The sequence below is a fragment of the Drosophila mojavensis genome, unplaced genomic scaffold (genome assembly GCF_018153725.1).
Source record: "Drosophila mojavensis isolate 15081-1352.22 unplaced genomic scaffold, ASM1815372v1 contig_136, whole genome shotgun sequence".
NCBI classification, from domain to species: domain Eukaryota; kingdom Metazoa; phylum Arthropoda; class Insecta; order Diptera; family Drosophilidae; genus Drosophila; species Drosophila mojavensis.
In genome coordinates, this window is record NW_025318667.1 from 9872805 (window position 1) to 9896633 (window position 23829).

Consider the following 23829-nt stretch of genomic DNA (forward strand, 5'->3'; position numbering starts at 1 on the left):
TCACTTTTTGCTTTTCTCATATCCTCCCATAAAGCCATGTATATATATCTATATATATATATATAGTCACACACTCATATGTATATATATATAAATATATATTTCGATTTGCTTATATTACGAGTGACCTAACGAGAGAACATTCAGAATAAAAACGAACAATTTAAAAGAAATTAAACTACTCGGTTTCTGTTGTATATCTGTGTCTGTGTGGACTTCTGTGGGTGTCTATGTTAGTGTGGCTATGTGTGTGTGTGTGTGTGTGTGTCGGTTTATCGTCGATATAGTCAGTTGTAATGCTCTACACAATATATATATATATATATATATAAATATATATATATATATATATATATATATATGCCAACATACATACATATGCCTACGTACATACATACACACATACATATATACATATGTATATATATATATATATATATATATATTTACATAAATAATGGATGGCGTGTCTTCATCTGTCGGTGCATCCACTTTAGATGGGTACATAGTTGCCCTTCGGCGTATAGAAGAGCTGACCGCGGAAAAGGCGACGACGTATTTCACTGAGAAGCAATCGTTTCTCCTTCTTGATCTTCTTTAGCACACCCTTGTTCTCTTGGGCACGACGCGACAAATATGGCAGCACCTCCTCAACGGGTCCATACGGTATGTACTTGTAGGCCGAATAGCCTGCCTGACCTGTTGGGCACATGAATGGAGGGAGGCAGGTGTTAATCATCGTGAGATAACCAAAATCACACAATTTATGTATTTACCCAGCGGGAAGGTAATGTAATCACACATGCCCAGTAATTGACCAAAACAAATGACCTTATCCTCTGGCGAGATGCCAATGGATTTCATATTCTCGATGGCAAAACGAACGGTATCCTCGTTGTGGGACGCAACCATAATGCCAATTTTGCGTGCATCTTGGCCACAATCCTTCAGTACCTGCAGAGAGCGTATAAGACATTTAAGTCACATTGGAGTCAAGGCTAAGCCAATAGAGACTCTTACCTTTATGCGTCGGAGACACTCTGCCAGGGTCTTGTGGTACATTTCGGTAGTGGCCTCGTAGCTGGGGTTCACGGGATCAGCATAGCCCAGCGCCTGGGCGCGCGCACGTTCCTGTTCCATATAAGCGCCACGCACCAGCTTGGCACCAAAATAGAAATTCTGTCGGCTTGCCTGCTCCAAATCTGTGACCACCTGCAATGTGGAAAGTATGGTTAGTATCATGGCAAGCTGAACTGGCGTTCTTCTTCTTTTAGTACCTCACGGAATGTCTCACGCAAGTAACATTGATAGGTATTGAATACTATGGCCTTGTCCTTGTTGTATTTACGCATCATCTCCAGAGTGATGCGCGTTATAGCTGGCTGGAAATACGTTTGCTCCGCATCAACCATAATGCGCACATCCAGCTCAGCGGCAGTCTATGGATTAGGATAGGAAATTACAATTCACATCTATGACAATATATTTGATATAGTAGTCTCAACTCACCTTTACAATTGTGTTTAGACGACGAATCATGTTTCTAAACATCTCCTCCTCTTTGGGCGATATTTGTGAGATCAATCGACGCATTTGACCAGTCAGTGGATCGGGCACGCGAAATGTTTCGCTCAGCTGTGAGTCCTCATCGACAATACCAGACCAGGGAAACAGATGCAATATGCTAAAGGAGACGAAGTTAGACATAAAGGAGCATTTAGTTATATCACATACACATATAAAACTTAAAGCAAGAGTGCTCTAGCTTGACTTGAAGATACTCTGAGCCCATTGGAAGAGCTGCTCTACCTATCACTCTTCGTTTTTCATTTTGTTGTGGGAGAGGTATCCCAAACACAACTAATGCCTAAAACTGCAAATCAATCAATCAATAGTTTAACATATTAACCCAAAAATCTCAAGCTACATATATAATTTAAATTTTAGCTCTCGACTCATTCCCCCAACTGGATTACATAGATCTGGATGATATCATTTTAATTCCTGAGCTGAATTCCCATTTCTGTTGGGTTCACAGACCCTGACCAAATATGCTACAATTAAGGTCGCACACCACTTAAGCTATACTAATTTTGCAAACGGAAAGCTGTGAATTCCGTATCGATTTTCATTTTCATTGCAATCGAGAGCCAAGGCAGAGGCGAGCAGCTGACATGTTAGTTGGTAGTTAACGCACCCCTCCTTATCGGACGTGACATTCTTTAAGAACTGCTGCACATCCTTGTTGTCGCCGACGCTGGCATAATACTTCTCGAGATCCTTGATGGTCTTATGATGGGTCAACACATTGCCCTGACCGCCGACAAGTGCCTCCATATATTTACGTGTGCGCATTATGACCTCCGACAGTTGCAACTAAATGAGTTTAAAAGTAATTATAAAAAAAAAAAAAAAAAAAAGAGAGGGCAATTAGTTATAGAGCTAGCAATTAGATGACATATATATAAACACTCACCAGCAGCTGGGGACGGCCGAGGGCAGTTAGCTTGATGGCGGTGATGCCGGTTCCGAAGGTGGCGCCTGTTGCGTATTTGGTTCGGAAATGAGAAGCATTCGAGAGGTGAGTGAGTGAGTGGAAGGTGAGCTGAGGCGATGCGACTAAAGGCGTGCCACAGTCTGGCAATCAGCCGTAACTACATGCAATTGATACACTACATACATAGACACACACACATACACATACACATACACATACATACAATGTTTACAAAATACACGCAACATAAAACGAATACAAACAAAAGCAAACTAAAGATAGCAAACAAAGCAAATTCCAAATATGTATTAAATACGTGATTTTGGTTTCGAGTTTCGAGTTTTCAAGTTTTTTTTTTTTTTTTTTTTTTTTTTTTTTGCGAATTTGTTTATTATCGTTTTAGTCAGAAATGTTAGTTAAGACCTCTTACCATCGGAGGCAGGACGTGGCTCTTTTGCATCGTCATCTGCCCCACGCACACACACGCATTTATATATATATATATATACACACAAATAATTTTTAATAGGTTAGTTTGAGTTCCACACCGTTTCATTAAGTTAAGGCATTGATTTTTTCATAGGTTAGTTCGAATCCCATTCGTTTCGTTTCGTGTTAATCGATTTTGACATAGAGAGTGCGTTAGTAGGGCGCCGTTTCGTTTCGTTTCATTTCATTTCGTTTCGTTTCGGTTTGTTTTGTTTAATTTTTTTTTTTTTTTTTTTTTTTGTTGTTCACGTTATTTTGTGAGAAAGAAAAATGCAAAATCAAAATTTAATGATTACAGTTTTTGCAATTATACAAAAGAAAAAAGTCAGCTAGAGGGAAAATTAAATAAATATAAATAAAGCACTTGATGGAGAGAACAAAATAAACATGGCCTATACTATGTATATACAGTCGACTCTCGTTATTTCGAAGTTCAAGGGACTCTTAAAATATTACGAATTATCGAATGCTTGAAATATTAAATGGTTCGAAATTTTGAGAGAAAATAAAACAACTTCGAATTATCAGGGGTTTTTATTTAACTGCTGGTATTTTACATATTCTTAATGTACTTATGTTCAAATGAATTCATCTTCGCAAAGAACTCATTTATACGGATTTGCTGCTCAGACGTTTCAATAATTTTTTTAAGAAGAACAAGTGCCTGATATGCTGTTTCATCATCGCTTTGTAGAACAATGAGAAAGGCAGTTCGAACTGAGTGCATATAAATCTATGGAAATAATTCGAAACATTAAAAAGGTTTTGTAGGATGAGAAATTCGAAATATCGCAGGTTTAAAATAACAAGAATCGACTGTATTTTATAAATAATAATAAATAAAAATCTCCCCTCTGTGTAAATAATTTAAAAAAAAAGTCAAGCGTAACCCCTCTAAAGAAACCGCTCCTAAATTCAGGTTTGTTCTTCTCTGACTCATTCCCGGTTTTTCACGTTTCCGTGACGAATGTAATTAGATTTAAATATTTGGTTTATATCAATTCATAAATATTATCATATGGCTATTAAGTCCGTTTATTCAACTCTGACCTTAACTGGGTGCATTGAATGGAATGGATTGGAGATTCTAACTTGTCTGACTAATTGCGGATAATACGGGAATGAAACACTTGCTTGCTATATGCTTTAAGTTTTATCTGTCTGTCTAATCACAGAGGGGATTGAGACACTTGCCTGTAATTTATTGGGACATCCATAAAGCGAAAATATTTCCTAGCAATTTCTAAAGATAACCTCAAAGGGAAAACTTGGAAATGAAACATTTAAGTGAAATTTGTAGGGTAGCATTAGAGTAGAATATTCACTTGTAGTTTGAGAAGAGAAACCCGAAGAAGATATATTTCCTAGCAATTTCTAAAGATAAACTTAACGGGAAATATTGGAATTGAAACAATTATTACCTACTTCCCCTAACATTTTAACTCATTTTAAAAGTGCGTTCGTATGAGGCAAATGCTATAGACCTAATTAACAACCTTGAAATTTCAATAGTAGTTAATAAGTAACATGTCATCCTTCAATCTTCTAGTCAAATAATAAGTGTTATGTAATAAACCAATGAGAAAAGGTGATGATTCGAAAATGAAAATCGATAGCACTGGGTGGCAAAATTGGATGGTACAGCACATGCACTTAAAAGACTCTTGCTCCTATTGATATGGTATTCTAGATAGGTTCGAGCTTACCCGACACAGCCTCCAAACACTTGATGAAGATCTCCATGTTGCGCTCGCAGGTCGCTTCGTTGAGATAGAAATAGGTGCGAGCACTGCTCACCTTGTAGCGACGATCAGCGAAAGATTTATCCACATGATATTGGGGCAGGGCGCCAGCATCCTTTTCATTATCACCCGCGCTCGAAACGGAAGATCTGTAATTGATTGGGAGACAAGATGTGAGCGGAGATCTCTTCGTTTATGGTTGCAATGTTTCAACGTACTCAACTTCACGCTTCTCGGCCTCCTCCTGGGAGATGTCCTCTTCGACGGAATAATCAAGGATGGGCTTGACGCCAAATGAGCGAAGTCTGCGCGCAGCAAATTAGTTTAGAGCAAAGACAAAAAGTCAAATATAGAACGAGCATTAGATTGGCGGCTTGTAACAGAGCAACAGATAACAGAAAGTGGGCTTGTTTGTAGGGCAGGTGTAAAGCACATTTGGATCGGTGTGAGTGGGGAGCAAGGGCGTGGCAAGGCAGTGTGCCACATGCAGCATGCCAGGAAAAATGATGTATTAGTTAGTTAGTTAGTTTGGCGTTTATAGTAGTGCTTGGGTTTGTCTGCATTTTTCTTAGTTCGAATGGCATTTGTTAAGAGATATCGTTATCGTTATCGTTATCGATAATATGAATAAAGTAATACGATTTGAGCACCTCTCAAGGGTGGGAACAATGGTGTGGCGATTCTCGCCGGCCACAAAGTGTCCGTAGAAAGTAGACTTCATCAGCATCACAAACAGTTTGCTGCCCAGCACGTTACGAGCGATTTTTAGGAGCTATTCGTTTAAACCGTGTATCGGTTGTCGTTATCGATTAGAGCATAGCGTTTAGTTCGATTGCCATTAAAAGGCAAAACATATAGGTTATATGAACCGATAACATTATAGTAACAGTGTTTTTTTTTTCGGTTGATCGTTTAGTGGTTGTGGTTATCGATAAACGCATTTCGATTTCACACATTATTTTGTGATGATGCGGTACGTAGGACACATCAGTTATCGCACATGGTTATCGACATATAGATTTTAGTCCAAAAGTAAATAGCGCAAAGTAACGATTAATTTAAATGCAATGTTCATTGTTTCGAGAAACAGCACGATTGAATCGATTATTTTAAAATAGAAAAACGCGTCGTTAATTGTTGATAGTTACCGATCATATTATAATAATGATCGATTATAGTATAGTTTTGTTGTTTTGATAAGTAAAAAGCGTAGTACACCGTTTAACGGTTAAATAGGTCGAGAGCAGTAAAAAGGAACATGCGTAGCATATGGTTTAGCGGTTTAAATAATCGATAGCCATCAAATAGTATTGATTGTAATTAAATAAGCGTATTTTTGTTTAGATTTTGATTATTTTGTTTTGTTTTGTTTTTGTTTTTTTTTTTCACATAGCCCAACAGCAAAGCAAAGGTAGAGTGGAAGAAAAAGAAAAGAAAAGAAAAAAAGAGAAAAATATGACGTTAGTGGGTTCCATAATTGTTATACAATTACCTTTCCAAGGTGGGTATAATCTTGATCTGATCCTCGCCAGCGACAAAATGGCCATAGAATGTTGCCTTCATCAATGCTGTAAATATTTTTTTACCCAACATTTTGTTTGTCCATTTCATAAGCTGCGATATTTTTGTTTTTTGTTTGTTTTTGTTTTAGACGAAATTTTAAAGATTTGTTTTCGTTTTTATATATTGATATAAATATATGCATATATATATGTATATTTCTTTATTTTCTTCTTCTGTATATACAGATATTGATTTTTAGAATAAAACAAAATAATAAAAAAAAAAAAAAAGAGGAAGGGGGTAAATAGAGAAACTCGCAAAAGCCAGAAAAAATATCACATATCAAATAGAACTAATATTTTCAACATGCAAAAAAATAAAACGACAAGACTATTGCTCACTCGCTCGCACACATATGTGCGTCATTTGGCCAAAGATCGAGGCGGCTGAAATTCAAATCATCTGTCGCTCTCTTACTCTCACGCGACATAAATCATTTGGAATGCCGCCAAAGGCACATGCAAGAGAGCAGCCGCAGAGAGCGCGCCAGAGCAATAGAACGTATGTACATAAAATAAAAATAAATAACAACAACAATGACAAACGGGTCGTGTCAAGGCCAAGTGTCGTGACACAGCACAATGCGAACGAACTTTTACGGCGAATATCGAAGAAGAAGAGGCAAGAGAGAAAGAGAACGGGGAAGGAAGGTACTTAGGTAGCTTGCTCGCTGAGTTATGTATGTATGGGAGTGCTTTCTGCAGTAATTCAATTGCTGTACGTCAGGCAGCTGTCGACGTTAAAGCTCGTAAAACAGCATCGAAAAAAGTACAAGTTACAAACAAAATTATCGAAGCTTTTTATTTTGACAGGCACGTGTGATGAACTGAGCGAACCGGTTAACCCACAAAAATGCTATCAGCATGGAAAGGGGGAGAGAGGACGTTGCCAAATTAAGCAGCAATAAGCTTCCCTTCATGTCTCTGCCTGTGTCTGTTGTATGTGCGTGTGTGTGTGTGTGTGTGCGAGTACTTTTTAAAAACCGGTTATATAAAAATTGGCACTGCTGCTCTTAGCACTTTTTTTGTGTGCTTAGTGAACAGCTAGCACAGGTGTTCACTTTTGAGCTGTGACACTACCATGTCACGAGACCTGCCAAACATATTGCCCACAGACATGAGAAATAAAAATAGAAATAGCACACATCAAAATCAAAAAACAAGACAAAGCTAAAAATCAACGAAAAGCAATTACCATGTCTATTAAGTTGCCAACAAATATACACATATGCATACATACACACAGGCACATAGAATCACACATACACACTTTCATGCACATATGCACACACAGCGCTACAATTACTAGAATTCATGTTAATAAATTTTCCAGTTAATCGATCAAACCGCAAATTGTATAATAATAATCGATAGGCAAATACACTTGCAGAATTTACAAGCGAAAAAAAACACACACATGCATACATACATATGTATGTGTACATATGTATAACAGTAAGCGGGAACGACAAGACGTCTGACGTAGCAGCGCCGCCTGCAGCAACTAACGCGTCGCTTTGGGCTCTTTTGATTGGCGCACTTTTGGGGGCCTGCCTGTTAAGTTTTTACATACACATGCACAGATTTTTAGTGTGTGTGACCGGCCGACTGACCGACGAACTGACTGACGCAACTGGCGTCTGCTTGGCTGGTCGCGTAGTAAACAGAAGCGGCCTCCAACAAGGTCATAAAAATGCATTTGATTTGCGCCGCTCGTTGAGTCACACTAAATATTCATTTACACACGCTGTGTATCCCCTTCGCACACACAAACAGCCAGGCACCCACACAGGCCAATTGAGACGACAATTAGAGCTGCATTCATACGAAATATTGCAATATCACTGAAAAGCTATAAAACAAGCAGCGAGGAGGCAAAGATAGAGCAGGAGGGGGAAAACAGGCCGGAAGACAAGACAGCTGGCTCAGCAGGTATGACAAATGGCAATACCGAAATAGATTAACAAAGCAGCGCAGAGAGACAGAGAGTGAGAGAGACCGCGCACAGGGAAAGGGAACAGAAAAATATGAATAAAAACTGAATGTGAGCAAGGCACAGCATCTGCTAATAGCCTGCTAATGAGCATAACTAAAGCTTGGGAATTAGTTGTAGTTGTTGTTGTTATTGTTGCTGATCAGAGCGACAATGCTGAGAGGATATGCAGTTAATTTAGCTTGGGCTATGTGTCCTAACTGTGCTACATTTTCAGAGCGAAGAGAGTTTTAAATAGCTGTTATTCATTTCAATGAACACAAGGAGCACTCGCCAACTCAAAACACAAAAAGAGAAGATTACAGTTAAGCTACACTTATATTTAGAAGCGACTAATAAGAATATCTTGAAGATGGAAACATTCCGATTGGAATTATATACAATAAATGGGAAATATACATTACATACAATCCAAGCAAGGGAATTCAAAGACAAACAAAGATAGAAACTGGGACAAATTATGGGATAAAAAATGTGCAAATACTAAGAACAAACCAGAGTGAAGAAAATTTAAAATAAATAATATGCTTAAATCTGAAAACATATAAAGAAAAGTTTTGATTGCGTTCCACTTACCGTCATATTATGCTCAACGATCTTCTCGCTGCTGCAGATCATGTAGACCAAATAGGCACGCGCCAGCTCCCATGTTGTTTTGCTCTTAAATGCCGCAATTGGATCGTTAAAGCTGACGTCGAGCGGGTCACGCTGTGGCTTGACGCCCTCCTCCTTTGATTGGACGTGCTGCGTCCTATCGGCAACTGACACCTGCGCCTGCTTGTCCTGCGCGGCCGAGTGCAGGCAGCGAACGTCGCTCAGGATAGGATTCTGCCAGCGCAGCACTGCATTTTTGCTGCCGTTGGAGTTGACGTTGGCGCCGGCGCATATCGTATGTAAACTTCTTTTCTGACTAAATTTACCGTGGTTGTTCTTGTTCTTGTTGTTGCTACTATAAAATTCGGTTACACTCCCCAAAAGACCATTACGGCTGCCGCTACAGACGCTGCCAGCGTTGCGGCAATAGTACGCGAGCTGAATTGTTGTACGTGAGGGGTTGAGGGAACGAAGTTGCGCCATTACAGAGCGAATTGGTTGCCTTTGGTCTCTTAAGCTGATGTGTTACAACTCCTTGTGTAGATGCGACAGATAGTGATGGGTTGACTAAAGAGAGCAAACGAGTTGGGCAATCGCTGCTCTTCGTAGTTTTTTTTTTTTTTTTTTCGCCTTGATTTTTAGTACACTTTATGCCAATTTGAACTCACGTTTCGCTAATCTTACTCTTGATGCTGCCGCTACTGCTGCGTCTGCATCGGTTTCTCAGCTGATTTTGAATTTGTTGTTTTACTTGCGTTTGCGTTTGCCTCTGCCTTTACCTTAGCGTGCGCAATACTTTCTGTTGATTTGGAGCTTTCTTCCTCTCTGTAAGAAGCTGTCCATTATATGTTATACAATAATTGCAAAAAAAAAAAAAGGGAAGAAACAGCAATAGAGAGCGCACGTTAGAGAACGGGAAGAGAAAGAGAGAGAGAGAGAGAAAACGGTTAGAGCGAAAACAAAACACATATGTATGTATAAATTTGACATAGCTATTGCTCACACAGGCAAACAGGCGTACACACACACACACGCACGCACGCCGCACACGAAAACTTAACAATGTGCACAAAATTAAATTAAAAATTTTAAATTTTAGTTGTTCAGCTTCTATTTGAATTACTGACGTTATGTCGTTTTCCCGTTGGGTACCTGCCTTATTAATTTTTATTTTATTTTCCCGTGTTGCTCTGATTCTATTTTTTTTTTTTCTTTCTTTCTTCTTCGCTCTTCTGCTCCACACTATTTACGAATGAACGTTCGTCCACGGCAAAAGCACAATTCCGACTGTCAAGACGGCAACGGCGAAATTGCTACCGAAGGCGCAACGACCCGAACTACCCAATGCACGAGCGTAGCCACACGAGTTTGCCGACAGGCCAGCAGGCACTCAGGGAGTCAGACAGTCCGGCAGTCAGGCAGAGCGGCCATTCATCCTGCGCTCGCTTACATAATAGTTGCGCCCACGCTGAACTTTGTTCTGTTATGTGACGTCACATTGGCTCTGCTGCCGAATCACGGCGAAAGAGGCCAATGGAGGGCGGCAACTTTGATTGGGGGCCTTGATTTTGTATTGCTTATATTTGTCTGGCCGCTCTTTAATTTAAATTAAAATGCGACACAAGTGTTGACTACGACAATGACAAATGCCAAGCACTAATTGGTGTTAATTAAAAAACGTGCAGGCAAACCCTACCGACCCCTGTCCACCCCCTACAAACAATATAAATACGACGCCTCTCGCTCTCGGAGCAACACAAGCAGGGTAGCGGCCGCGACCGCGGCGAATATGTGATTGCTTTTAATTTATTAGCGTTACGCTAAACGCACACCAGACGAGACGAGACGAGACGCATTCGCTGCAGTCATCGCAATCAAATAATATCAAACTTAGCGGGCTTCAATCTGCGCACACAGATTTCATTTTACTTAATAATTGTGAGATGAGAGCAACAGCAGTGTAAAAGAGAGGTAATGTGAGGTGAATAAAGCAAGCAAGAAATGCGGCGACAATTGGGAAAAAGTGCAAAATCATCAACAAAAAAACATTTTTTTGAGTAACTAGAATTGCTTTCTATGCCGTCTATCTCACTCTTGCAAGCACTCGCAATACTTTCATGGATACGGTTATATAACCATTGCGTGCGCTACTCTACCGCACACGGACATAGATCCTTATATGACGCATTTATAAATATGTATGTGTATGTATGTATATTTATATACACACCCACACAATATTGGTAGCAACAATTCGCCCGTTGTCTATTTCGCCGCTTTTTCAATTTCTCTATTTATTTATATTTATCTGCATATTTATGCCATTTGGATGCTCTATTTTCTATTTTGTATATAGTATGTGTGCATTTGCTCAAACAGCATTTCTAAGAACATAGCTACATGTGTGTTCATACATATAATGGATTTTTATGTACATATAATTTCATGTATTTATATATCAAGCACAGTTTCTGTAGCAACTTTTAGAATTCCGATAACTATAGTTTTGGGTAAGAGCGTCAAAAATGTTAAGGGCACAGAACGATTAAAAAAAACCAGTGGACCACACAAAGCTGAATTGAGCTCATACCTTAGAAAAAAAAAACAAAATTCAACAATATTTTGTTCTTATTGGTTTGTATAGTTATTCGTCGTGTTGCTGTTGCACGTTTGCGTGTTTCATATGCAACGGTAACAACTGTGAGGGTCTAAATACGCGCACCAACTAAATTAAGGCCAACATTGAAGCGAAACTGCTAGCGAAAGCTCACGCGAAGCTTGCGAATGAGTCAAAACCGATACCGAAACCGAGACCGCGTGTAGAGCAGTCGCAGCGAATGTGTGAGCTACGGCAGCAATGGCGGCATTGTCAGCTGTTTGTTGTTTTTGCTATCGATGCTAATGTTATTGCTGCCTTCAACTTGCTATATTTGCCATGCACGTGAGTGCTAGCTAAGTGCACGTAAATCACGCGCTCGCCATTTTACTTGTTACTTAAACACAATCCTCGCATATTTCAACCAATTGAAATTCAGTCGCTTATCTACGCAGTAGATGGTTGGCTGTGGGCACAGAGCCTTATCTTTCATATGCACACACACACAAACGAACACACATAAACCAAATACGCAGCTCCATCTAGTTGCTTACTGTTGTTTGTTGTTGCTTGTATGCTCTACGCAACAGAGTTATTGGTAATGGCTATGAAGTGGTTCATTTGACTCACTCAGCAGGGGAGAGCGATAAGTGTATTCAGAAGAACGAACGAGCCGAGCAAACGATAAGTGCATTCAAGTGAGAATTGAACCTCTGAACCACAATGTACAGCACTTCAAACGAACCACAATGTGCAGCACTTTCGAGGCATAGCGCGAATTGATAATGCGATAAATATCGATACATACGACATTTAAATTGAAATTACAAATTCAAGCTTTTTTATGAATATATATATATTATGTATATGTATACGTGTTGCATTATGTTTCCGCTTTCACAATAATAGATAATAAATTATATCTACTAGTTGTATTAGAAATAATAATATTAATTAACAGTTATTTTAGCGCAAAAAATGTGCAAATATATATATATATATGTATATATACTATTGATTTCCTTTTTTTTGTTGTTGCTGTATCAGAAAACAAAACTTAACAAATCGAGCAACTTAACAAATCAAATGAAAAATATATTCAACTCTATTCAAACTATGCGACGAATAACAAAACAGAACATAATTGTAAAAAAAAAATAAACAAATATTTGATCTACATCATTTTTGCGCTCTGCATTTAGCTTTAACATGTTGCGTGCCTAGATAATGGTGTGTGTATGTATATGTGTGAGTGTGTGTGTTTACATAATATTATTGACTAAATTGTAGATCAACGAATGTCTATTTACTCTCTTCTAATTCTCCACATTCTTTCAAATTACAGCTACAGGCACGTATTTATCATCATTATCATTATCATTATCATTATCATTATCATTATTATAATCAAAGCAAATAAAACAATAACAGTCACTATATATATTTATATACAGCAGTTGACATCTAACCAGAAACGTGCTATTTGTTTCATTCACATATTTGAAATATGTTTATATCATTATAGAAATGTGTATTACTCCACAATTGATAATATCTTATATTACATTGATTGATGTGTGGAGTATATTTATACAACGTTTATATATTATAATATATTACATTATTACATTTTTCTCTTTTTATTTTTTGATTTTTGTATGTTTTCAGCTTGAAGCTAACAACTATTCTTTTATAATTGATTTAATTAATTATTAGAATTTTATTATATTTACTTCAAATATGATTTTTTACGTTTTTGATTATCTAGTTTTTGTTTCCATTTTAGCGTACTTCCATGACTAAAAAATATTCTGTTCGCAGTGATGAAATCAGCTAAAATAGAAGCAGAATTTTAAATATTACTTTAAAACTTCAAGTCTGCAGTGAATGTCAAACTGTGCTTTGAAGTAATGCGAATTATTGAACATATTTGACGTGTTCATAAGTCGATTGCATATATAAATGTACATATTTATGCCGTTATTAACTCTTTAGCAACAACTCTGATCTGTTTTTTAAAGTTGCATCTAAAATGTTTAAATTTTATGCAAAATAAAACCATTTAAGTTGTTGTATCTAATTAGTTGTCAATGGCCGTATGTATAACTATACATAAGTACAGTCACAACAAAATGTCTTCTGCTGCGACCTGATTTAACAGTTAAGAGGTTGCTGTCCTTACAGCAACAGTTGCTGCTGTTGCAGTAGATGTTGCTGCTACAATTGATGCATATGCAATAGCTATTGCTGTTGTTGTTGTTGTTGTTGCTGCTACATCTGTTGCTCTGCTTCTACAGTCGTTGCTGCTGCTAGTTGGTTTTGGTCAGCTCTGTGCGATGGGCGGCCACTTCGGCCAGGATGAGTAGATCTGAGGTAGTGGTCACATCGTAGCCGATCTGCTCGTAAGCAGAAAGTGTTGACGACGAAGACGAGGACAGTGGCGAGGCGGCAACAGTTGCTGTTGCTGCTGTTGCAACAGTTGGTATTGCTGATGACACAGTTGCCGCTGCAGTTGTTGTTGCGGGCTGGGCGCGCGTTTCATTAAAGTAATAACAGCCATTAATGGTCAGCGGCAATATGGAGGCTACCTCCTGCTCGATAGCGCTGACATCGCGACGCGTAATGCTCTCCTTGCGAGCCTTTCTCTTCTGGCTGCCCACAGCGGCAGCAGCAGCTGCTGTTGTTGCCGCCGTCATGCCAACTGTTGCAGCTACAACTGTTGCTGTTCCTCCTGTTGCAGTGCCAGCTGCTGTTGCTGTTGCTGGTGTGCTGTTGCTGTGGTTGCTGCTGCTGTTGCTGTTGCTGTTGCGCTGTTTTTTGCTGCTGCTGAATTTCTTCTTCTTTTTGGTGCTTCTCTTGCGCTGCAAATACGCATCCAGACTAAGAGCTGGCAACTCCTTGATCTTCTCCTCTAAATCAAACTCTTGGGCATCGCAATTGCCGTGCCTGTTGGACGTGCCACGCATTGTTCCATCCAGCTGCAACAGTTGGCCATCAGCTGTTGTTGCTGTTGATGCAGCTATTGGCGAAATGGGCGGCGTATTGCTGTTGCCATCGGTGATGCTGTTGCTATTGCTGTTACTGTTGCTATTGTTGCTGCCGCCGCTGTTCAGACGGCATTTGCTCTTCTTGGCTATGGCCGCCAGTTGGCCCGAATTGAATAGCTCCTGATAGATTTTGCCCTTGCAACTGCGTGACGTTTTCAGCTTCTTGGAGGTTGTGCATGCGCTTCGATCCTCTTCCTCGCTCGAATTGCTCGCGCTATCCGCTGAGCGTTTATTGTTAATATTATTGTTATTGTTGTTGTTGTTGTTGCCGGGCATATGCGCGCTCATGAATTGCGTCGTCTCGCTGAGCGCCTGCTGCAGCGCATAATCCTTATCTTGAACATTGCTCGTATTGCTGCTCAGCAAAGCGCTCAGCTCGCCCATTTGAGTCTCATCTGCGAACTTGAATAGATTGCGACGCAACATGTGTGCCATTTCCGTGGGTTGCCAGTGAAGGGGCGGCTGCTGTTGTTGTTGTTGTTGGTGTTGCTGTTGCTGCTCCTCATTTTGATGTCCACTTGCCGCATTGCTGGGACGTGTGGCTAGCGTGCGCAGCGGCGGAGCGGGTAGTTTGTACCATTTAAAATTGGGATTGGCATTGAAAAAGGCATCTTTATTCTGCAAGTATTTATAAAAATAAGTCAAATTAAATTATCTACAAACCAGAAAGACAGGGAGAGCAACAGAGTGAGAAAGCAATAGATGTTGTTAGACATATATATAAATCTCTCTTTCAAGCTAAACCGCTCAGATATTAAGTCTAATCAACGTAATTTACTATTTAGCATATATAATTATGACAAAAGGTTTTCTATTTTATTGACTCTACAAATTCAAATTGGAATTTGAATTTTCAACATGTTGCCAGACTGTTTGCCTAAACTATACGGCAATATCGAACAATCGACGTTTTTAGTGCTAAATTTAACTGGAGTACTTTAAATCTTATTAAGCTTAAATGTGCTTAAATTAGTTAAACGTAATATATTAAATGTAACAAAATTACACGAAACAAAGGAAAGAGAGCTTGAGCTGTTTTCCGCAAATTTATATATATGCACATTTTGAATTGCAATTTGAATTCCAATGCAGGTAGGTTGCCAGATCTTCGAATTTAGATTGGAATTCAAATTTAAGGCTGCTAGACATTTTAGCTAAGCTCGGAAAGGAGTTGATGTCCAAAAAGGAATCAATAAGAGGCAAAATTTCCAGTTTTATTGCTCACCTGTTGCGCCAGATCGGTAAAGCACTGCTTCTCCTGCTCGTCTAATGCGGCCCACCAGTCACCAAGTATTTTCGTAATTGCCCTGTTGAATGTATTAAGGATTTTTTAGTTATTTTTTACGTTCAGGTACTTTTAGTATCATCGCCACATTTACCGATTCTCTAATGATTTGTAGCGCTCCTTGACAATGGCGCGATGCCTTTTACAAAATATAAGAAATGCGTTCATGGGTCGACGTGCATGATGCTCCGGTCGCAGATTATCTTGATCGACCTTTGATGACAACTGTTGCTGCTCTGATTCCTGTTCCTTTACTGCTGTTACCGCTGCTACTGTTGGTGTTCCAGTTGCTGTTGCAGCGTCTGCTGAGGCTGTTGTGGCTGCATTTGATGTTGGTGTAACAGTTACAACATCCACTTCCACATGCTCCTCGGAATCGTCATCATTTAGATTATTAGGCACATTTACACGGCTTTGCTTCCGTAACTTATGCAATTTTGCTATTTGCTCGCCCCGCGCACCCTCCCTGTCATCGTCATCATCATCAGCGTCATCGAAATCGTCCTCTTCATCATCTTCCAGTTCATCACTGCTGCTGCTGTGCAGATGCGGATGATGTGGCTGGTGATGATTGTGATGATGATACTGTTGCTGATGCTGCAGCTTGGCATAGTTGTGCACATCCTCGATTTGGCGAAAGGCATTTTCTTGGTCTTCAGTTCTTTGTGGTTGTTGTTGTTGTTGCTGCTGTGGCATTGTCCAGCCATCTAAGACACTTTTGGCTAATGCTGTTGTTGTTGTTGCAATCTTCTGCTGCATATTGTTGCTATTGGACTGTAGATTGACATGTTTCAACTGCGAATCTTTGGTGATTGTTGATGAGGTATTTGCTTTGCCAGGCAAAATGAGTACGGCGTTTCGCTTTTGTTGCTGCTGTTCTTGTTGCTGATGCTGTTCTTGTTGCTGTGGATAGCCCATTAAATGTGGTAAATTCATTAAATAATGCTTTGTATCAACTTCGCTGTATGTTAATTTAAACTTTTTCGCAGTGGTAGTTGTTGTTGCAGCTGTTGCAATTGCTGTTGTTGCTGCTGCTCCTGCTGGTGTTGCTGGATTGGCACTGTTGATTAAATTGTGGTTTTTGTGCTCATTTGTTGCTGCTGGCATGATTTTACTACTGTTGTTGTTGTTGTTACTATTGCTCTTCTTGTTGCAATTGAAATGTAGCTTAGTCGCAGCAGCAGCCGCAGCACCTGCGCCCGCACCTGCCACACTAAAACTGTTGATCATTGTTTATGTGAAATTAAACGCGCCGCGTCGCGTCCTTCTTAATTGCATGGACTATTTATTTATTTTTTGGTATTGCTGCGCCTGCAAAAAGAGATCCAAGTATAAGCAATAATTTAAATAGGAATTTCACAAATGCATGTCACAGTGTTAGTGCATGAATGTATGTGTATGTGTGTGTATATTTGCGATATTGTATACGTGTGCGCACATATGACAGCGCTACCAATGTAGCTTAAAATTTTTTCATATCTGGCAGCACTGGTCGGGCTCTTCTCAGTTGTTTACAAAATAAAATACCTAGAGTGGGTGGCATACGTACGATAAAGAGAGCGATACCGAGAGAGTGAATGGTAGCGCAAGAGTCAGCGCACATATGATATTTGCAAGCGCTCGTTCGCTTTGTGGTTGTGCGTGTGCGCCAACCACTAACAACACCTATCAGCTGTGTGACGTTTGACGTGAACATGCATAAATGTAAGCGTGTGTGTGTGTGTTTGCCATTGGCACTGACGCGCCCGTTAGTCGCAAAACAAAAATAACACATAAATACACACATACAAACATTTTAAGTTTTCATTATATATTATGAAAAATACAGCAACAAAAACAAACGACGAAAAAAATTGTTGATCACTCGATATTGATATAAATTTAATTAACTCTCACTCTCTCTTTCGTTGCAAACTAAGCAATATATGAATGTAAATATGTATGCATGAACAAAGCAGCAATATATTTATGTACATGGACTTGCGTATATATGTATGTAACTGGCACACGGAGAAACAATCGAAAATGCTAGACTTATGTATGAACATACAAATACTTATGGCTTACTTGCATAAATAAAACACACATAAACATATGTACATATAAACGTACACACAAACGAAACGCACAATTGGTAAAGAAATCGAGAACGGGGGAAAACAGCAAAAACACAACTACGCAGCGCGAAAACCGAAGTTTCCAATTGCATTAAATATTTTTCAACACTGACAACAATATCAAACACTGGCTGCCAGCTAGCCAATTATTGCGAATAACTGTTAAGTTGAATTTGACGCTGGTGCCTGCCTAGCTTCACACATGTTAATTATTAATTATTAACATTGCTTGCATTTTTTAGTTTATTGCTCACTTTTGCTTATTCTATGCCCATTGCACAATTTGCTAACTATATTTTGTTGTATTCCTTTATGTGATTGCCTGGCTACCGTCGGATTTCATATAATAAAAACAAAAAAGAAATAAAAATGTGAACACTGCTACGTGTACAGCTGTGTAAGCGTATATGTGTGTGTGTGAGAGCGAGAGTGCGAATGCGCGCAGTTTCTATATGTGTATGTGGGAGATGCCGATGCCGTTGATTTGCCTTTTTCGTTTTCGTTGCGATTACTTTGAACTTGATTGCGTTTGTGTGTGTATGCAAGAGACGTACTGCGCTTAAAGCGCTGCTGTGCGAACGTCAAGTATTTGTGTGTATTTCACTTGGGCTTCCATCTCCATCTAAACAGCGTTGCCACTTGACGCATTTGCACTGTCAAAAGTGCAGCCGCAGCGCACAGCTGTCAGCTGTTACACCGTTGCTTTCTGTATTTGTTGTTGTTGTTGGTTTGTACACGGTCAAGGCCAAAGCGTTGTCGGAGCAACCATTGATGAGACGTTCCCAAACGCGAGGATTGGGGGTGTTTCGTGGCGCCGCGTCGTAACCTTCAAACAAGTTCTCATTCTAAATGCGCTTGTAGGTTATGTTTCACGTAGCAAAATATTAAGGGGGCGTAAGACGGGAGGCTGAGTGCAACAATTTTTATACATATACATATGAATATATATTTCCTGTAATATTTTATACCGCTTTTTAACGCTTTTATTTAAAAACAAAGCGCGAAATACAGTTATATGTAGATATTCAAATGTATATAATACAGTTCCATATTTACACATATACGTACGTACACTCAAACATACATACGTATGTGGAAGCAACTTAAGCATACACACGGACACACACACTGGCACAGAACAGCTGATGACGTTTGTTATTTTGTTCGCGCTGATTATTTTGCAAATAAAAACGGCAAAGCGAAATGAAAAACAAAATGTCGTTGAGTCTTTTTTTGGCGTTTTGTTAAATGAAAACTTAAACATTGAATCTTCGCATTAATTAAAACACCATTTAAAATTTTTCATCTATAAAATAAATTTACTTTGAATTTCACCAATAATTAATCGGTGAATCGAAATCGCAATCAAACTCGTACTGCTCTTGTTTAATTTAATTTCAATGTTGATGATGTCAAATGAGAATGAAAACTGACTGTTTTTGTGTGTTGTACGGACAGTGGCATCGACGACGACGACGACGGCGGCAGAGAAACGGTCGTCGTTGTCGTTGTCGTTGCCTCCGTTTCGTTCAATTGAGCGCAGCAGCAACAGCAACGGCAAAAACAACGAAAATGTATTTATTTTTTGTTTTTGTTTTTGCCTTTGCTTGTGTGTTTGTGCGCCTAGTACAATCGCACAAACAAATAAGCCCGGAGACTATTTTTCTCTCTCTCTCTCTCTCTCTCTCACTGTACATGAGTCGAGCAAGTATATTTGTTTTTGTTCTTGTTGCTGGCGACTCTCTGGCACTTGCGTGTGGGGCTCAGACTCAGCTGTTTGACTGTCTGTTATTGCTGTTCTTTCTCTTCTTCTTCGCGATGTTGTTGATGGAAAATTGTGTACAGCTGATTTTCATATGTAAATTTAAGGAAACAGGAAGAATTTGTATGTTTTCCATAAACAAAATATTAAGATAGTCGTACTGCGGGTTCTCTCTTAGATGCAATGCATGTACTACGTACATACATAAATGCTATATTGCAACAAGTACGTGGTATACAGGGGTGTCTGTGTGTATGTATAAGTATAAATATATGAATATGTGTGCAATGCTCTTTCCCTTTTGACTTTTTGGCAAATTGGAAGCTTCTGCTATTGCATAATCAATTTTAACAATTTTTGCTCAGTTTGTTTGCATTTGCATTTGCCCAGCGTTGCCTACACCAAAGCAGAGCGGCAGCAACCACAACAACAATGTTATTGTTTTTCAAGGTCACACACACATGTACACACCGCAATATCCCCAACACCCACCGGCCATCATCAGTTGAGTTCAATTGTTTGTGTCTTATACCGTTCCTCTCTCGTGCACTCGCGCTCCTCGCTCGATTGTTGCGCTCTCACAAACAAAACTTGCCGGGAGCAAGACACAAGCGTTCTAACCTGCTATCTCATATACCATATACATACATATATTTTTATATTCATGTGTCTGTGGTTTTGTTTGTAGAGCGCACAGTCTACGGTAGGATACCGTTATGCATTAAATGTATGCGTATGCGTGCTAGTTTTCAGGGTCAGGGAAATTCGATTTTTTTGTCGTCGCCAATTAAAGACAATGACAGAACAATCAGTTTTTTTAATTCGGAAAATGACACTCGAATAACACAAAAGTTAACGAACTGTTCTAAGTACACAGTGTGTATATTTTATAGAATACGAAATGAGCAATGAGTGCACGACTATTAAACACCCTAAATCACTCATAGAGTTGTTGATTGAATATTTTTCTTAAGTACACTAAAATCGTAATTTTAATGACAAAGAAATTGCTGAAGTCTCTGCAGTTTTATCACTAGCGTTGCCAAATTTAACGATTTTGGGATTCTTTATTTTAATTGAAAGGTGTGCGTCCATTTTAATTGTGCATTTAAATACTTGAATGCACATATACGTATACATACATACATACATATATGCATTTAATTTTTAAAAATCTTATTAAAGTTCGTTTCGTCGAAGAAATGTACTTAAGTTGAACTAACCAAAAAAATGTATAAATTTAAATATGTAAACAATAACTAACGTATATCGGTCCAGCAACGGAAATATTGAACCAGTGCAAAGTCTAGAAAGGGCATTTACTTGCATACGCATACATTTACATACATAAATGTCTATATATGCATACATACATATGTACTACATATATATGTATGTAGAAATGTTTATATCAATCTGAGTGCATTAAAAAACCGATGATATGTACATACATATGTATTACTTGCGTGTGTTGTGATACACACACGCATAAATAACATGCATACAATTGAATGTATGTGTACGCTACTCACGCATACGAGTTTCTATGCTTTCGTGTTGTTTTTATTTTTATTTCAAGACAAAGAACATACAAAATGATAAGACGGCCAGTGTGATCGACTCGAGACAAAAGGGAGAAAGAGAGAGGAAGTAAGCGTTTTGTAGAATAATTTGTTTTGGCAGCGATAAGAGGGCGGGAATACCAACAAAAATATAAATTAATGATATCGATAACACTTGAGCAGCAGTAGCACCAGCAACTGCATCAGCGTCAGCATCCTATCTCACTCACCCGAACTGCAATTGGCATGCGTTTAGCGTTTGAGCACATCGATAAACGTTTCGTGAGGAACGCGAATATTGGCAAACATGCGCATCTTCTTTTTGCCCTCGGCCTGTTGTTTCAGCAGCTTCATCCGCCGTGTTACATCGCCGCCATACTATCGATAAATAGAGTCAAAGTTCTGCTAATTTTGTTGTAGTAGTCTGGCAACTTACCAGCTTTGCCGTTACATCCTTCCGATAGGCTTTAATTGTCTCACGCGCAAGCACTTTGCTGCCCACGCACGCTTGTATGGCAATCTGTACCATCTGCTTGGGTATGAGATCCTTAAGTTTGTGCACCATTTGACGAGCCACGCCTGTGGCCTTGCTGACATGCACAATGCGACACAATTCCTCGATAGGCCGCCCATTCAAATGTATATCAAGACGCACCAGTTGAGTGGGATGATAGCCATGATCCTCGTAGCTGAAGCTGGCATAGCCAGAGCTAAGGGATTTCAGGCGATCATGGAAGTCCAATATGATTTCGCTTAACGGCAGGACATACTTCATCAATATGCGCGATTCATCGATATTTACAGAGCTCTGCTGCAGGCCGCGTCGCTCCACACACAATCCAATTACCTGACCCACATATTCAGTGGGCGTTATAATGGTGCCCAGGACAAGTGGCTCGTAGTACTCTTCAATGCTGGTCGGTTCGGGCAGCAATGCTGCATTCGATATTTCCAGTGTGTTCCTGCCATGCTGCTTGATCAACTTCGGATTGCGTAGAACGATCCGATATGTTACGGAGGGGGCGGTTATAATAGGCTCAGCGCCATGCTCCTGCTCCAGCCGCTGACAGAAAACCTCCATGTGCAGCAGACCGAGAAAGCCAAGACGCCAGCCCTGGCCTAGTGCTGGACTAGAGTCCACACTGACCGTAACCGCCGAATCGTTAAGTACCATTTTATCAATGGCGCTGCGCAGGGCGACGTGCTTGGACTGATCCACAGGGAAGACGCCCGCAAATACGATGGGTTGCTGTGGTCGATAGCTGCCAGCAGCCTCAGCTGTCTGATGTTTTAGATGTATTGTGTCTCCAATGATTGACTCCTTGCTGTTGCGCATATTGCAACCAACGAGGCCCACCTGGCCGGCCAACAAACTCTCAACGGCGGACTCAGCTGGACGTAGTACGGACAAACTTTTCACGGGATACATTTTTTTGGTGGCCAGCGACTGTATTTCCTGGCCCACATTTAGCTGACCGTTTAGCACATAAATGAGATTCAGTGCCCCGCGATACTTGTCGAACCAGCTGTCGAAGATTAACGCACGAAATGCGCTCTCTCGCTCAACATTCGGCGGGGGGATTGTCTCAATGACACGCTCCAGCACTTGGGCAACTCCTGTGCCTAGTTTAGCTGAAACACGCAAGACGCTATCTGGATCAATTCCAAATAATAATTGCATATCCTTGGCCACCTGGTCGGGCTGAGCATGCTTGATATCTATCTTATTCAGGACCGGCACAACGGCCAAGCGTCGCTGCTTGGCCAGATGGAAGTTGGCCACAGTCTGCGCTTGTACGCCGTGGCAGGCATCTACGAGAAGAATAACACCATCGCATGCGGCCAACGAGCGAGAGACCTGCAAGATGAAATCATATAAATCCCATCATACAACATATCCAAGGCCACAACGTACCTCATTGGAGAAGTCCACATGGCCAGGTGTATCGATTAGGTTTAGCAAATATAGCTCCTTCTTATACTGATAGAATATGGAAGCTGTTTGTGCTTTGACTGTGATGCCGCGCTCCCGCTCCACCTGCAGACTGTCGAGCACCTGATTTTGTCCAGCATTGCGTGCAATGGCACCCGTTAGCTCCAGCACACGATCTGCTAAAGTGCTCTTGCCATGGTCCACGTGCGCAATGATGCTAAAGTTTCGTATACGCTTGACAGGCATTCGACTGAACTCCTGGAGCAGTGCATCTTGCGATAAATTGGATGCTGCCCCTGCTTCTGTGCCCGCCGTGCCCTTCGCCGTTGCATCGGTTTTGTTCTCCAAGCGAACGAAGGTCGTGAATAGTGTGCGGCGCTTCCATATGCCTGGGCCAATTGTTTGCATCAATGTGCGGCATATTGTCTTGTACATTTTGTTGTGTGTTTTCCTATTTACAGCACATTTTATTTTGTGTTCCTTTCAATGAGAAATATGCCGGCACATTCTGTGGATGTTACCGCACAACATGTGAGTTGAAAGCAAGGGCTGCCAACTTATGTCAAATACGACTGATAAGCAGCTCAGCATATGCAACTGCACTACATTCACAATAGATGTTTTAGTATTTTTAAACATAGGTGGCAACG

At 40.0% G+C, this 23829-nt stretch overlaps 3 protein-coding genes across 7 annotated transcripts; all 3 read right to left on the reverse strand.

The window, feature by feature from the left end:
- Nucleotides 1-81: 81 nt before the first annotated feature.
- Nucleotides 82-11619, reverse strand: LOC6585099 (proline dehydrogenase 1, mitochondrial). Of its 5 annotated transcripts, none has more exons than XM_015161069.3 (13): nt 11468-11619; nt 8860-9712; nt 5379-5500; nt 4947-5033; nt 4693-4877; nt 2928-2963; nt 2477-2541; nt 2198-2376; nt 1510-1684; nt 1278-1439; nt 1021-1212; nt 777-954; nt 82-699 (listed from the first exon to the last, which is right to left on the reverse strand). In XM_015161069.3, the coding sequence occupies exons 2-13, from the start codon at nt 9358-9360 to the stop codon at nt 494-496; spliced, it is 2088 nt and encodes a 695-aa protein (XP_015016555.2). In that variant the 5' UTR covers nt 9361-9712; nt 11468-11619; the 3' UTR covers nt 82-493. The 5 variants fall into 5 exon arrangements, with proteins under 5 accessions (XP_015016555.2, XP_015016553.2, XP_015016554.2 ...); XM_015161067.3 differs by lacking the exon at nt 5379-5500 and adding an exon at nt 6221-6342 and having other exon boundaries at nt 11468-11616; XM_015161068.3 differs by lacking the exon at nt 2928-2963 and having other exon boundaries at nt 11468-11617.
- Nucleotides 11620-12547: 928 nt separating this feature from the next.
- LOC6585101 (myb-like protein AA) lies at nt 12548-17035 on the reverse strand. The gene is made up of 3 exons (XM_032732618.2): nt 15900-17035; nt 15746-15827; nt 12548-15138 (listed from the first exon to the last, which is right to left on the reverse strand). Exons 1-3 carry the CDS (start codon nt 17033-17035, stop codon nt 13783-13785), a joined length of 2574 nt encoding a protein of 857 aa, XP_032588509.2. The 3' UTR covers nt 12548-13782.
- A 2-nt stretch (nt 17036-17037) lies between these two features.
- On the reverse strand, nt 17038-23740 carry LOC6585102 (translation factor waclaw, mitochondrial). The gene is made up of 4 exons (XM_002010705.4): nt 23162-23740; nt 21683-23104; nt 21477-21624; nt 17038-17116 (listed from the first exon to the last, which is right to left on the reverse strand). The coding sequence occupies exons 1-3, from the start codon at nt 23612-23614 to the stop codon at nt 21499-21501; spliced, it is 2001 nt and encodes a 666-aa protein (XP_002010741.1). The 5' UTR covers nt 23615-23740; the 3' UTR covers nt 17038-17116; nt 21477-21498.
- Between the last annotated feature and the right edge of the window lie 89 nt (nt 23741-23829).

Coding starts and splice junctions, on each gene's coding strand:
- LOC6585099 (XM_015161069.3), bottom strand. CDS start 9,360: ATGGCGCAACTTCGTTCCCTCAACCCCTCACGTACAACAATTCAGCTC. Junction 2,377..2,476: donor TCGGCCGTCCCCAGCTGCTG/GTGAGTGTTTAT, acceptor AAACTCATTTAG/TTGCAACTGTCGGAGGTCAT. Junction 1,685..2,197: donor GTCACGTCCGATAAGGAGGG/GTGCGTTAACTA, acceptor CGTCTCCTTTAG/CATATTGCATCTGTTTCCCT.
- LOC6585101 (XM_032732618.2), bottom strand. CDS start 17,035: ATGATCAACAGTTTTAGTGTGGCAGGTGCGGGCGCAGGTGCTGCGGCT. Junction 15,828..15,899: donor TACAAATCATTAGAGAATCG/GTAAATGTGGCG, acceptor TACATTCAACAG/GGCAATTACGAAAATACTTG. Junction 15,139..15,745: donor TTACCGATCTGGCGCAACAG/GTGAGCAATAAA, acceptor AAATACTTGCAG/AATAAAGATGCCTTTTTCAA.
- LOC6585102 (XM_002010705.4), bottom strand. CDS start 23,614: ATGTACAAGACAATATGCCGCACATTGATGCAAACAATTGGCCCAGGC. Junction 23,105..23,161: donor ATGTGGACTTCTCCAATGAG/GTACGTTGTGGC, acceptor TTCATCTTGCAG/GTCTCTCGCTCGTTGGCCGC. Junction 21,625..21,682: donor AGGATGTAACGGCAAAGCTG/GTAAGTTGCCAG, acceptor ATTTATCGATAG/TATGGCGGCGATGTAACACG.